General features: G+C 33.5%; 1 protein-coding gene across 1 annotated transcript in view; it reads left to right on the top strand.

Moving 5' to 3' along the window:
• The window catches only part of ARID1B (AT-rich interaction domain 1B), a 545,654-nt gene that overhangs the window by 209,228 nt on the left and 320,097 nt on the right, over positions 1-16,329 (top strand). Inside the window, 1 exon segment of the mRNA XM_074190057.1 lies at positions 4,095-4,205. Coding sequence (XP_074046158.1) covers positions 4,095-4,205 — 111 coding nt within the window.

The raw sequence follows: 16,329 nt of genomic DNA on the forward strand, positions 1-16,329 counted from the left end.
GGTATATAAGCCCAATAATGAAGTCTGATTCTTTTAGTTATTACAAAGCAGTGGTGTTAAGTGACTTGCCTAAGGCCACACAGCTGGGTAATTCTTAAGTGTCTGAAGCTGGATTTGAACTCAGGTCCTCCTGACACCAGGACCAGTGCTCTATCTACTATGCCACCCCTAAGTCTCTGGTTCAAAACAAATGAACATCTTAGTCACTTGATTTTCACAATTCTGAAATGCATTCCAAAACTGTCAATTGTAAGCTTTTAAGATGTGTCAGGAATATGATCTATAATTTACCCAGAATTAAGAGGAGCACATCTCCCAATAACGGGTCAATTCCACTGTATTCTTCCCTTGTCTGAGACTTCATGAATTGTGGTTCTGGACATCCCAATTTGGGCTGGACTTTCATAAATTGGAGAGTATCCAACAATGGATAGCCATCTTCATGAAAGACCTTGAATTTTTGTGCATCTGTTGACGAAAGAATAGGGTATTTATTGGTGTTTATCCTGGTACAATGATAGACTTTTAAAAAAAATTTTAGGGTTTTTTTTTTTTTTTTGCAAGGCAAATGTAATTAAGTGGCTTGCCCAAGGCCACATAGCTAGGTAATTATTATTAAGTATCTTGAGACTGGATTTGAACCCAGGTACACCTGACTCCAGGGCTGGTGCTTTATCCACTGTGCCACCTAGCCGCCCATGATAGACTTTTGCAAGTTTTTGAAGATGTCCTGTGGAAGAGGGATTAAATTTGGTCTTAATCTCCACAGTAGCAATGGGAAAAGGAAGTAATTTGATCAAATAAAGCTATCTAAATATGGAATAATTTGTCTAAAAAGAAAGGTGGTAGGTTCTTACCATTCCCTAAATGTCCACACAGAACCTTAATGTTCTTTATTTGGGATTCTTTTCCTGTTTGAGATAACCAAGGTTATCTCCCAATTTTCCTGGGCTATCTTCAGTTCTGATCTATATCTTGTCACTGGCTTGGGAGGAATAAGTAAGACTTGTGACTGCACAGCCTTTTGTCATTGAAATTCCTCCTGTCATTGTCCTCTTTGAGAACAAAGGACAATCAATAGCAACCCAACTCTAAAATTCCATGATTCTCTGAAAATTTTTAACCACAAACATTTGGGTATTTGGTCCAACTATTTTCATACTTCTGACTTGTTAAAAAAAATTTTTCTCTTTGATTCATAAAAAGTATTATTATGATTATCATGAATTTGAAAGATATTTCTTTAAAAAAAAAACCTCAAAGATGAAAACCACATTCCACAAGCTTGGTAGGATTCTGTTTTCTCTCCCCTCTTCCTCCCTCCCTTCTCATTCAAATTTTGGTAACATCAAAAAATGTAAAAGTTCCCTCATTTGTTCAGTAAATAACTGTTGAATATTTAGCTGTGCAGCCATATGCACATTCATTATTTTAGATACTATGAGAAATATGGAACTTTCCTGATTTCATGCTATCTCTAGGTTATTAGGGATAGATGAAGTGAATATTTGCTTTTGTCATTGTATATGTGTGTGTGCACACTCGCGTGTGAGTGCTTATCATTATTCCAACTTGCTATTTTGAAAAGACACCCTAAAGATTTTTAAAAATATCTGATTTTATTTGTACTCTGTGTCTGTGTGTGTGTGTGTGTGTGTGTGTATTACCCCCTCCCACTCCATCCCCCATAGAGAGGAGAAAATTAGATTATAGATCAACCATAAAAATGGTGAACTTTGTGGAAACATTTGGTAACGAAGGGTCAAGACTACGATTTCAATTGGTACTAGTACCGTGGTGGTATCCATGCTTTCATGTGTTACCTTAATTAATCTTTGATTTTTAACTAATTATTCTGAGAAGGACCAGACCAACAATACCTAACCAGTACTCAAGTTCCACTTTGGGTCATTCTTTTGAAATTTATTCTGTTACTTTTATTTCTTAATACACTATCTAAAATGTTCTTGGCAGTTAGACTGTTGGCAGTTTGGGAAGGAGCTAATTATTTTGAATTTTGAAAGCATGAAATGTCATTTTTAATGTCTCAGGAATATACTCTGATGTCTTCCATACTCTGTCAGTTTAGTGAGGGGGTAATCTTGTTTCTGAAAGGACAGCATCTAAATTGAAATTTGTACTGATTCTTCTTGTAATGGTCGTTTTTTCAACTCTCAGAAAGCTGGAATTTATTTAGCTATGAATAGGGAGTAAAACGAAGTTAAAAGGTTGGACATAGGGCAGATCTGCTGTTGCTACTGTTTCTTTTTGAAGTTTATTGCAAGGGTGTGTGCAGGGACTGGAAACTGTTTGTGTGAGTGTGAGTGTGAGTATGTGTTGTGTTTTAAAGGGAAAGCAGGGGTTTGTTCATTTGTTTGCCTATTGTGAGGCTGTCTTTTGCACCTTTATGTGCTTTTGTAATAGAGTGAAGTCTACTGAATGGAGTCCTTGTGCCCTCTGTTGATTTTAAGCCCTGAATGTTAATCCACAGGAACCTGCTGGTCTACCCAGCAGGGAGGGCTGTTCCAAATGAAATCGGGGATCTGGTAGAGAAGGGGAAAGGAGAGAGACAGAGACAGAGAGATAGTGTGAATGTGAGTTGGTCGTGGGGGAGGGGTGATGATAATCATTTAACCATCAGCCTTTGTCACCCAGGAGCCTAATTGTTCCCCTCTGCAGGTGGCCAAATTGAAAAGTTGCCCTTCTAAGTGTCCCTTGATTTTACTTGACTTGTGGTTTAGTTCTTTATGCATAGTATATCAGTACATTTTTATCAGTCATCTTTAATTTTTAATTCTGATTTATCTCCTGTTTAACACTTCTTTTTTCTGAGGGAGAAATGGTTTAGTTGAATGTAGAATTTTATTGCTTATTTGGTTTATTATATATAACACCTTCACTAGTTAAATCTAATTTGTTGAGTTTATATTCTGAGGAGTGTAGCTATTGAACCAAAGTTTCTTGGCTCCAACCACCTTTTTAAAGAAGGTATGTAATTTAAAGTGTGAGTACTGTATGAGAAAGGGGTGGGGCAAGGAGAGGCTTTTTAAAAAAATCTTTGCTGAAACATATTATCTTTAAAAGCAATATTTCAGTGACATGAAAATTGGAAAGGGAAAATATAAAATGTGCTCCATTTAGTACTGAGTTGAACTGTTTGGGGGAATGGGGGATGGAAAACTTTTAAGGTGTGATGTTTTCTTTCCCCTTTTCATCTCCATAATCAGAAACTGGTTCTTCAAGTTGTGGTGCCAGTTAGACATGCTATATATAATGAGTATTTCACATTCTGCCCTCCCTCTTGACTTCAGGTGTAAATGGCGGTAATACAAAATGAATATTTATCATTTTGGTATCGTTCTTCATCTAGAGATCTATAATGATCAGAATTACTAGTATAAAGTAAGTTTAAAATAGTTTATAGTAGTTTGAATTACCTTACATTGTTTTCACTAAGAGCTTAACTACCAGTAAATACCTTTGTAAAAATGTAAACATGAAAGTAAAGTCTTTAGAATAAGTTTGTTATACTATAACAAAATTTGTGAGAATGGCACAATATATAGGAACTCTTCCAGGTAAAAAGGGATAGCTCTGTGCATTTTTAAAATGTGCTAAATATTGAGGGCATTATGAGCTTAATAATTATTTATAATGGTATTTCAGGTAAGGATTATGGAGGACTAATGAATAACAAAGCAAGTTTCTGATTATGCTAATGTTTTTCAAAGGAAATACTACTGGATAATCTATCTTAATTAATATTTAGTCATAAGATATGACTAAGACTAATTGGAGAGTTTGGTTGCAGTTCTTTTAGTCTTCTTTTGCACAGTCCACATATTAATTGGATAATTTTATTTGTTCACATAATTAAGTTGTACACTGTTCTTGAGTAAATCTTTGCCTATCAAATACATTTCAGCTTTGTAAATAAAATGTTGAAAGTCATAATAGGAATAGTTTATTTATGATTTTGCTAAAATACAACTTTTCAATAAACACACTTAAAATAAATTTCTTTTTCTTTTGCATACTATGTCATTACACATTGAGATAGATTTATAATTTGCTTTGATTTTGTATTTGTTTAGGACATGTCTCAGGAAGGCTACGGAACTAGATCTCAACCTCCTATGGCACCAGGAAAGCCTAACCATGAAGACTTGAGCCTCATACAGCAAGAAAGACCATCAAGTTTACCAGTAAGACATCAATCTGCCTGTTCTGGAAATGTAATTAATGTATTGAAAAATGAGCCATTGTTTCCTGCGCCTATGTTAATTTGATAGATTGGAAGAAATCCTTTAAATAGAAATCTGTTTTTGGCGTTTGTTACAAAGTCTTTCTTTTCAAAGGGCTTGTTTTTAGAATGCAGATGCTATAAGTAATTAACAATAATTCACTTGATAGTTTTCCTTTGGGAACTCTCATTGATAATAATTTCAATTGTAGACTTTTCTATTCTTGTCCATAATCAATAAAAGAACATTTTACATTTGTGCATTGTAATATTTCTAGTTTATCTGTTCTCTTTTTAGTCTGTGTGTACACACTTAGAGACGCAGATAAACATAGCTACTCCCTTATATGCTCAACCTCCCTCTCCCATTGCCTATCCCCTGAAAAAAATTTCATTAGGTCTAAATATTGAAATAAAATATTAAGGCATTCTCTAGCAATATTAATCGTCCTCAACATTTTAGTAGTGGGAGAATGGCCGATTTTACCTTGGGTTTCTTTTTTCCATTTTTTTTTTCCCTCTACATCAGTGGAAGCATCTTTCTTTTATTATTAAAAAAATGAGTAATTTGAGAAATGCAACCTTTATGCCTTCCTTTTGGTATACATATATAAAATTCAGTGTTTGTATTATGTGTGTTATGACTTTGCATTTAAATTAGTAAAAAAAATTAATTCCAGATTATGCTTTTAGATAATTTTATCTTTACTTGTTTGTCTCAATCTTAAATAATCTATCTATAAAATGAAAGACTTTTTTTCAGTTATGTTTTTGTTAAAAATATTCTGCTATATTCCTAGAGCAATCAGTATGGCTCATAAACTCCATTAAACATGATTGTCGAAGGATGGAAATTAACTAAAAAGCTGGGATAGCATTTGTTTTTATTTGAGCCTCAGGGATGAATGAGCCAAGATATTAGTTTATGAATCTTTGAGAATAAACATTGGTAATGAGATGGTTGTTAAACACATATACTCTACCTTACCTTAACATATTTTAGAATTAATAATACTCATTTAGCATTATTGGAAGTAGGTAAATGCTGGCTGCAAGGTTTGAATTTTCTTTAAATCTTCTGTTTTGCATGTATTTTTGATACTTCTAATTAAGTTTTCTTGTCTGAAAAATTAATGGATTGTTTAAATTCTCAGTATATTTTCTTGATTTTTCAAGCCATTTGTCTGTAAATGGAAGTTAGCGGTGGTTTAGATGGGCATATACTTGTTTATTGGGTTATTTGAGTTTCTTAAGGCTTTGGTTGATCAAATGTCATCTTTGCTATTAAATTGTTTTATGAAATTGAAAGGGGTTTCTAGTATTCACTGCAAAAAGAAGTACGTGAATTTCTTTACTTTGTTCTGATTTCATGCTGTTTGTATATGATTTCTTAGTGGGGTTTTTTTTTTGAAGGAACTTTCTATTTGTGCTGTAGCAGGTTTGCTACAGGATTTTTATGGGTTTGTCTGTATTTTGTATATGTTGACAAGCATTTTTTCAGTGTTATTTTTTTTAATGCAATAATTTTCACATTTTGGAGTTACTGTTTTAAAATTTGCTTTTCTCCTGTTCTCAGATTAAGGGTTTCGTAGATGATGGTTGACAACTAACTGTAAAGAACAACTAATGAGGAAATGAACTGTTACAACAGATTAAATAATTGAAAAGGTCTGCTATGGGAAGTTCGCTTGATTACCCTTCTTTTCCTTGAATACTTCCATCCCCATGTCTAGTATTAAAAAGACAGAACTGCTAGCATTCGTTATTGACTAATTTTATTCTGCTAATAATTCACGGTTCTTACAAACTGTTTAGCATTTTAATTTCTTAGATATTTTTATTTGAGATCTTTAAAAGTGTGTTTATTATGAAAATTCATAGAGTATGCCCTAATTTTGAATGTTCGCATCCTATCAGTTAAATCTCATATAGTAATATTTTGGAAAACTAATTCTGAGTATATGATAAAAATCTTGGAAGTTCCATTTTCTTTAATAATAGACATAATAGATTTTCTGATTCTTATAAAAATCAACTTGCCTACACTGAAGCCACGTTTTGACTGTAATGGTAAATGACTTCTATATTTCTAGGGTCATAGATTTAAGGATGCAAGTGGCTTCAGAGATCTTATGTCCAATTCTCTCATTTGACAGAGGAGTAAACTGAGGTCTAGAGAAGCTTCTTTCTCCAACCTGAGGCTTAAAAGTTAGTTGCGAGCAGTAGAGGTAGAATTCAAATCTAGGATCTCTTTATTTCAGATTCAGTGCTCTTTGACACTGGAACTATGTGTATATATTTTCTGATGTGTTTTAATTTGATTTTTATATCATTATATTCCAGTGAACGATGAATTTTCTGCTGTGGTCATATCCTATTGTATTTTTTGCTGTTTGTTTTTTCCTTAAACACTTTTAGGGTCTTGTATATATGTCTGTTTTCTTTATCAGTACTTTTGTGAAGGGCAATTGCTTGCATATAATTCTGTTAATTAGAAAAGTATTGTAGATTTTAGGCCAGAGACGTGAATTTGAATTCTACCCCTGGCTCCTAACCATTTATCTCAGACCAACTTGTTCATCTTTATTTCCTTTCTACTTCAAATCTATGATGTTGTGATTTATGGTGTCTCATTAGAGTCAATGAGTACATTGAGAACATAATAATTATAATAAATCTGTATCTATCTTCAGACAGTTTTTCTGGTATGCAGGAGATAAATTTGCCAGCATTCACCCCATTCTACAGCAAATCCATCTAACAAAACTTGTCTTGTTTTCAGTTTGTAGTTCTATTTTGACAGAGTTGAAGTTTTAGGTACCCAAGAGTGATTCTCATTGGAATACACTTTTGGTCATTTGTAGATTAATTGCATAGTTTTGGTTCATTTTTTCAAAATTTTAGCTATGACCTCAGTTTTTATGATAATTTTAAGTCAATGATGCCAACAGAATGTCATCCATCTTCTTATAGTAGAGGGAGGGATATTTCTGGTTATAATTTTCTGATTGTGTGTGCAGTCAAACACACAGGATGATCAATAGCTTTCAGAAATGTATAGTTAATAATTTCAAATCAATACATTAGAGTAGAACCTGTTAAAAAAGTACGCATGGGGGTGGCTAGGTGGCGCAGTGGATAAAGCACTGGCCCTGGAGTCAGGAGTACCTGGGTTCAAATCTGGTCTCAGACACTTAATAATTACCTAGCTGTGTAGCCTTGGGCAAGCCACTTAACCCCATTTGCCTTGCAAAAACCTAAAAAAAAAAAAGTACTCATGACAAAAATCTTAGAACCTTCCATAAGATATGTTCATAGTTTAAAGTAAATCAGTCTTTCTAGTAAGGTAATCTCATTTGGATTTTTATGTGTGTATGTATGCATATATGTGTGTATATATTTATATTTATATACCCACATGTCAAGTTCCATTATTATATTATCTTTCTAGTCAGTGTTGATTTTTGTAGTTTATCAGCTTCTGTTTTAGAGTTGAATATAGCTTTTAAAGTTGATTGTAATACTAATGGCCTATTACATAATTGTTTTCATCTTGTGACCCAGAGCTATGGTTAATATGTACTTTTCTGCTTAACAGAAGTAGAAAGTTTGGATTTTGGTAGACATGATGAGTAAGACTTTGTGGAACTCTCAAGTTTAAATAGAAGAAAATATGGTAAGAAGTATTTTGGAGGAAAAATAATAATTGTTTTGCATAAGTTTCATTTGCATAAATCCTGTATTGTACTTCCGTAGATACAACTTCTCAGCTATGCCAAAACTTCATGTTTTTTAATCTTAAAAAACCCAACAAAAGCAAAACAATTATGACTTAAATTTCTTTTTTAAAAGAATCCATGTTTTTGGAATTGGAGATATTTTGAGCTGGCCATGTTCAACATAGATGAACTGAAGGGTGATGATATATTAACAATAATAATAATAATACTCTTTGAAACTCTATTATGATTGCCTAAATAAAGAATATCTCCTTAGAAAGATATAGTGTTTTAAGAACTCTTTAGTGTATACGTTTCTTACATTATCAGTGTTATTTTACTAATGTAAAATCATTGTAAGTAGATTATAAATATGGAGGGAAAATTTTATTTTAATTTAGTTGATTGATGTCACCTCATAAGTGGTTGATTTTTTTTTTGTATTTCTTATTGCTAATTTTGCCCTTCAAGATTGCCACCAAATTTGTTTTTTATGAAGTCTAATAAGTACTTTAAATTATTACACATTTTACTGTGATTTGCTGATAAATAAATGCCTTATTTTTTTAGACATGAAAAAGTTTGTTCATGTGGCATAACAAAAGCTAGGTGCTTGGCTCTGAGATGGAAGTAACAGATGAGGGTTGTTCTGAAAGAGGATATCAAATAATATTTATTGGATGTGAATGCTTAGAAAAATTCATTATCAAGGAGAGTGAGGGTTTAAAATTAACAAAAAGGAATAGTTTCGGTTTTTTTAAATCTTTCAGTGAAACCTGAAGGTTGTTTTTCCATTTGGCAATATGCTACTATGTAAGGTATTTGGAGGGAGACGGGAAAAATGTCAATAATATTTATTTTTAACCATTTTAACCACCTCATCAATCAGATTAAAAATAACCAGCTTGAACAGGTAGTTAGTATGATTTAGTTGAAGCATCTGTTTTTCACTATTTTATATAGTAAAAGTTCTTTGGTTTAGGAATCAATATATTCAGCTACTTAAAATACTCACTGACTTTCTAGGTCAGGCTCTTTTGACCTGTTTTAATGAATAAGTAATCCTATTTGTAATTAGCAGTATCATTTGCATTCCAGTGATATGCCAAAAATCCTTTAAAAAAAAGTCAACAATACAGTAAATGGGTTCAACATGCCCCCAGCAATCTTGTTTACACAACTCATTCATTGAGCCTGCCTTTTTTTTTATACGCTGGATTGGGCAAAAGTGAATTTTCCTGCCAGCTAAAATGATTATCGACTGTGAATTGGTTTAATCCAAATGAATAAGGACAAGTAAAAAAAAAAATGCATTTAAGGGAAGCCAGTATGTTAAAAATTTGCCATAAAGACTTGTACTTTTAGTAAAAAAACAATTAACTTAGTAGGAATAGATAAATGGTTCTCAATATATATTTGATTTATTTTGACAGTTCCTGTTTCCAAAAAAGTTAGCATACACAGTATAATTTATAAAATATGACATAAATTTAGCATAAATTACTTGAAGATTTGGAGTTAAATGTTCTCTAAGATCCCTTGTTTTATTTTGGCCCCATTTCCAAGACTTTACAACATAGGCATGGTGGAGTTAAGAAAAGCCAACACTAGAAAGTCTGGGACCAAACCCCTAAATATTGTCTTGAGTTTACCTTGAGAGGAAAGAAAAAACAGTGGAAAAAAAAGTGACTATGACAGTGTATCAACATCATACTAAGACATTTGGAATACTCTGTGGATATTGGCAAATGTAGAAGAAGTGATTTGAACATCTGTGTCTCAGACCTTTTTTATTCTCTTTGATTGGAAATAGAGACAGAAAACCTTCCTCTGTCTTGCTTTGCCTTTCTCCCCCTATGACTACAGTTCCTGGAATGTTGCACTGAAATGCTTGCTGAGTGAGCTCCTCCCTGGTTCTATCTTTGTTCGGGCCTTTCCCTGCCTTGGCCACCTTCACTGACTGACATGGATTGACCATTAGGAATGCTTCTCTCCTCATAGCCTTTAAGTCTGTTGGAACCAATCTAGAATTCAATTTGCAGACTTTCAATTTGCATTCCCTTTTTGGAGGCGTGTTTGTATTTTATTTAATACATATCCTGCTGAACTTTATGATAGTAATTGTGGCTCTGAATATTTGCTTTTATTGGTTCTTTAGAATGGAAGTAGCTATTTTGGGATATGTTTAATCCATACTGTCCCGAAGAAATAGTTCCTAGAAGTCTCGACCTGACAGTGAAGTTATCTACTCCTCCCCACAGTACAGAATTTGAGAGAGCTCTCTTTCTCACATATTTTTCTTTTCTTTTTTGCCCTCTCTGCAGTGTTGTAAAATAACTGAATGATCTTGTTTTCCTTTGTTTGGGTCAAGAAATTTTAGCTGAAAATTGTTACTCTGTGAAAGAAGATTATTGACTCAACAAGCCTTCAATTTTCAGTGAATAACACTCCCACCCTCTAGCTTTAGGAACATGGCGTGCATGCATTCTATTTTAAAATACAGACTATAATTTAAAACAGGCAGCTTGATGCCCCACTGAACTTTGTTTAAGCCTGGAATAAGGGAAGGAGGGTGGAGCTTACAGCCATGGAAAAGTGACTAAGCTTTCTTTAATGCTTTTCTTACTTATTATACATCCAAAATTTTTTCAAAACTATTAACATGATTTTGGGAGGGGGGGAAGAGTGTGTGTGTGTGTGTGTGTGAATTGATTTTCCCTCTTCCCCAAATTTATATATCTATCATTTGATTGCTCACAAGTATATGCAAAAGAGTAAAGAAAAATTTAAAAAAATTTTAAAAATTTGCATTCCAATCTGACTACAAAAGGCATTTGTTGGTATTGATCAGTTCATTTGTACAATTTAAAATAATTGATTTATTAATGTAATATTTAAGGTATAGCATTTTGAGAGTTATAAAATATATTTTAAAAACATTTGAAAATAATTTTTATCACTTCCCTCTTTATTCCTTACCGTAAATAATTAAAATAGATTTAGATTTCACTGTTAAATGCCTTCTATATGTAAGACTTGATGGTTGACAAGGATGATATCATTGAAATGGAGGAAAAGATCAATTGGCAGAGATTTGAAATGGACCTCAACATCATCTCAAATCTCAACTTCAGTCTCTGGTTTTTTCCTCAGGCCTGCCATGTTACAAGCATTTCCTGGCTATCTTTCTGTAAGTCATGTTAACTTTCTCTACTTTTTTCTTCCTGTAAAAGGGCCTCCAGTTGGTATTCTCCCCCCCCCCCCCCCCCCCCCCATCTTGCTCTTTTCTAGTCCCATCTTACTCCCCTTAATCCTTATGTCTCTAGCTCACCTTTTGCATGCTGGAAGTTGTGGTCATTTTATGGTCCAATTCCAATGCTGATCATAGGAAAGCTTTAATTTGCTTCACTTTTCCAATTTGCATCTGTTGGAAAACCCTAAATCTCTCTGATGACCCCCTCCTCCCAGGTTGGAATTCACCCATGGGGTTATTTACCACATTAAGCTCTCCAAACTCAAAAGATCCACCAGGTACCTGCCTCCCCAGCAGTGGGGATGGCTGATATGCCACTGTGCTCCTACTTTGAATTTGAGATCTTTGAGGGCAGGCCCTGTCTCCTTGTTTATTTTTATTTCTCTATTGCTAGCTTTAATAAATACTTAGTTTACTCATTTATTGTATTTATAAAGCATAAAATTTCCTACATTTGGAAAAGTTTGAGATCACTAATCTAAATAGCCCCACCTGAAGCTTGAATCATATTTTAGAACTTGGATAACAAATGATTGAAACAGATTTTCAACACCAAGTAGAATAACAAAGTCCCTTTCATCAAAATGTCATAGGCAGCCCATGATATTTTTAGAACCCTGTGTGTTAGGGAATTCTCTATTCATTGTTCCTGGCTAGGTCCTTTGGAATTACAAAGAGTAAACCATAGCCTTATTCCTTATGATAGCCTTTGGATATTTGCAGATAGCTATTATGTTCCTACTTAGCCTTCTTTCCTTTACCCTACATATATCTCCAGCTCCTACAGTTCACACATTTCGAGTTCTCTTCCTTTGGACCTTGATTCTGCTTCTGTAACATGAGATCGTACCAGTGTGACACAGTCTTCATTCTGAATGCTTCTCAAGTGTAGGATTTTGTCTTTATTATCAAAGAATTTCCTTAGATTGATCTTCTTGTTCCATCTTGTAGATCTTTTCAGCTGCTGATTCTGAAGTCTAATTTAATAACTCTTTGTCCTGAAATTACACTAACTTAAGTTCTATAAGTTTTCATGTTGGTATAGTGGGAGTGGAAAAGGAAGAAAAGAATGTATAGGATTTGGTTACTGTACTAGCTATCAGCTATAAAGGAAAAGGGAAAAGGAAAATGGAAAGATGGAAATACTAATAGATGCAGGGACCACTGATATTGATATGGAATGTGGTTGTAGAAGCCATCTGAAGAAAGGCCCTCTTTCTTAATCTTTAATGGATAGACTCATGTGGTTAATGTGGTGATCTAATGGTGCCCGAAAGTGCTGTCCAGAGGTTGGTGAGGGAAAAGGGGTCAGAGGGTCAATAGTCTCAAGGTGGAAAGTAATCAGAAACTGGTTTTAACTAAGCCAGAGAAAGTGAATGGAACTAGTCAATTCCGGAAGTTGCCTTTTATGGCTTATTAAAGGGTCATTTTATGTGTTAGATGCTTTGTGTTTATAATGTGGTTATTTTTTATTCTGTAATTATAAAATTTCCATTTGATAAGTAGTGATCACCTTTAAAAAATCTAAGGAAAGGGTGAAGTATGTCCATGTTTAGACCAGGAGAGCCAGAGTGGTCAAATTATTGTACTCTGGGGACCAGGCAGGGATTTGTGGAGGCAGTAGAGGATACAAAAGGGGCTCCTGGGAATGAAACCCATAGTAAAGGTGGAGTACACATCTGAAAAAAGAAAATCCCCATCTAGCACTTAGTGAATAGCTATTAAGTGTGATGTATTTGGAGGAAATATACAGATCAGAAAGACCTGAATCCCTATAACTTCATATTTAGTATGCTTTAGTTCTACCAGAATGATCACTTCTTATAATGTTCTTGTAAAATCCATGACATAACTTCTAATTTTAAAGTTAATAGGAGTAAAAGAGCATTAACTTAAGAGATTAAAAACATTTTAATGACTCAGGTTATCTTTAGACTTATGTCCTATAATGTTCTATAAGCATAAGGAAATTTACAGTTAAAGCTTTTGAAAAGTATACACATTGTTTTTCTTATTGGATTGGAAATTTCATGAGGTCAGGGGCGGGGGTCATCTCAATTTTTAATCTCTCTCCTGTAACCATTCCTGTTCTCATGTCCCAATCTTGTCTTATTCATTTTATAGGTCAGTTTATATTTATGAACAATAAACACAATACATTGTACATAAACAGCTCTGAAGATCTTGATTAAAGAAAATTTTTTTCCCTTATCTGAACTGAGATTGGAAGAAAATTTAATTTAATTAAATGAATGTTACTGTGTGAATTAGAAAAAAATTTGGAGGCTTACTGAGACCATTATTATAACATTCCTTTTTGCTGTATTATACATTCCTCAGACATATTGAATATTACTGTATATTGTTTTGTTTGGCATCCTTTGTGATTGAAGCTAGGGTTTTTTTAAAACCATTTTTCTTTGGAGACTCTCCTTCTTGATACATATTATCATTATCATCATCATTATAGCCTCTCAACTCTATCCCACTTTCAATTTCCATTTTCCTTTGATTAATTTATTTCTTCCCAGTATTCTGAGTATTCTGAATGTTTCTGTGTGCTTGAAGAGAGAGTCTTGAAGAGAGACATTCATTTGTTGAAGGACTTGGCATGTCTTATTTTTTTTAAGACAATACTGTAGTTACTTATTATTGCCTTCTGTTTATAGATTGAAATCTTTGCTTTGAGAATTAAGTCCAAGGAATTACTTTGAATCATGAATAGGTACTTTTATTTCAAAACTAGTAATTTTTTAAACAATAATTCCTAAAGTCTGCAAACATTGAATGATAATTTCTCTTCCTGGTTAAAGAATTGGGCGAAGGATTAAAGTGTGGTTTGAGGCAAAGAGAACCTAACATTTGATATAATTTGTGAAATTTAATAAATTTACCATAGTACCTAAGTAGCAAACATTGGCTAATTATACTGACCCACTGAAGAATATTTTATAAATTAATGACGTAGAGTTCCATTAAATTTTTATTAGGTTAAGAAATTCTTTGTTTAAAAACTAACTGGTTTAATAATTTTTGTATTTTTGTGTTTCATGCTCAGTTTTTTATGCTAAGAATTGAGACCATTAAGCACTTTAAATGTAACATGTACAATCCAGATGAAGATTTCTTTTTATTATCTTTTACAATAGATTATTGAAAATTGTTATTTGCTGCCTGTTCATTTTTGTGAACATTAGTATATTATTTCTGTGGTAATTGCAGTAGCAGCATTCATATAAAACATGAAGTTTGCAGTGTTGTTTTGAAGACATCTAATATGATCCTCTAGACAATCCTATGAAGTATTACTGATGATCTTATTTTACAGTTTTGGAAACTGAGGATCAGAAAAGAAAAAGAAAAGTAACTTAACCACCATTTCATAACTAATATCAGAAGAAGGATTTGGACCTAGCATTTCCTGACTTACAAGTTCAACATCCTTGTAACTCCGTCCTTATCCTGGGTCTTTAACAGTTTCAGTTGCAGGAGACAATGATAGACTAGCAAGCTTGAATTTTATGAGCACTTAGTATTTTTTATCAAAGTGATGAGTTGGAAGACATTCTTCCTCTAAACCTGAACAACAATAAAAAAAAAACCCTCCTACAAAATATACTTGAGAGGAGAGAGAGTCACCATCTCAAAAGGAAGCCCATTCTACTTTTGGACAGCTAATTAATTTTTATTTACATCAAGCCTTCCTCTTTTTGAATAACCATTGAATGGTTCTAATTTTCCCCTTGAAATATTGTCGCTTATTCTGGTTATCTTTAAGCAACTTTCTAAGGTTATTTCACTCCAGGTTATTCCCAATTTTAAGAATTTTTTACTATTGCATAATTAATCCTTGAACTGAATGATACTTGAATCTATTACTTTTTTTTTTAAGTTTATGCAAGACAATGGGGTTAAGTGGCTTGCCTAAGGCCACACAATTAGTTAATTATTAAGTTTCTGAGGCTGGATTTGAACTCAGGTACTCCTGACTCCAAGGCTGGTGCTCTATCCACTGTGCCACCTAGTCACCCCTTATTACTTTTTAATATATGATTGTATTGTCATGATAGAACTTTGTAGAGCAAGTTTATAGATCACATGTAAAAATTTATATTTTCTCTTTCTATTGTCTTCTAAGGAAAGAAAGTTAGAATTTGACGTAATTTGGAAGGGCGAGACATACTTTTGCTTTCCTGGTTTATGAAATGTTTCTGTGCTTTTTGATTGGCTGGCCAGATTTCCTGATTTGTCTCTATTCTGTGGTAATAGAAAAGGAAGTATAATTTTTTTTTGTCCCTGTTGCAATTCTGTGGGTTTCTTGGGCTAAGCAGCCCAAATACCTTGACTAAAGTAATTTGGAGTATAATTGTGTTACCTTTGTGTGGTTATCAGTGACCTTTGAAATTCTTATTAGCCAAAAGACTGCTGATGTTGATAGCCTTACAGTCTGCCAAACAAGAAATAAAGCCACCAGCTATAGTCCTTGCCAAGGTTGACTGCTTTAAGAGCAACATTGCTACATACTTTTAGCATTAAACTGTCTGCAGAAAGAAGTAGGAAATGTTGACTGTGATATTCCCATTTTACAGACAAAGAATCTGAAGATTATGTACTTTCCTCTATTATGCAGGTATTAAACGACTGAGTCTTGATTAAAACCCAGTTCCCATGAATGGTAGATAAATGTCCCCCTACTATATCTTACAACCCAGTATAGGTCTTCCTTCACAATTTTCCCTTCTTCTCTCCTCCACCTCTCCATCTTCTCCTCCACCCCTGCCACTCTACTGCACTCATTATTTTATTTCATGACACTATATGCTTAGGAATGTAAAGACTAGAAGAGTGTATAATTGATTAATATATGTGATATGCTGACTGATGACATATTGAAAGAACTACCACAGGATCTTGTCATATCCTACTCTGTCCATTTCTTACTTGCAACAACAAACCAAAACCTACAAGAATATAGTATAATTCAGTCCACATTAATGAAACTTAGACCTGGGGGTTACAAAGACAAAGAGCTTGTATTCTCCTGACTAGGTTAACATGTATAAATCTGTAAATATTTAAATTTAAGCTAATTTGATGAGAGGGAGAACATCAAG

This window comes from Macrotis lagotis, chromosome 5, assembly GCF_037893015.1.
Source record: "Macrotis lagotis isolate mMagLag1 chromosome 5, bilby.v1.9.chrom.fasta, whole genome shotgun sequence".
In the NCBI taxonomy this organism is placed as follows: domain Eukaryota; kingdom Metazoa; phylum Chordata; class Mammalia; order Peramelemorphia; family Peramelidae; genus Macrotis; species Macrotis lagotis.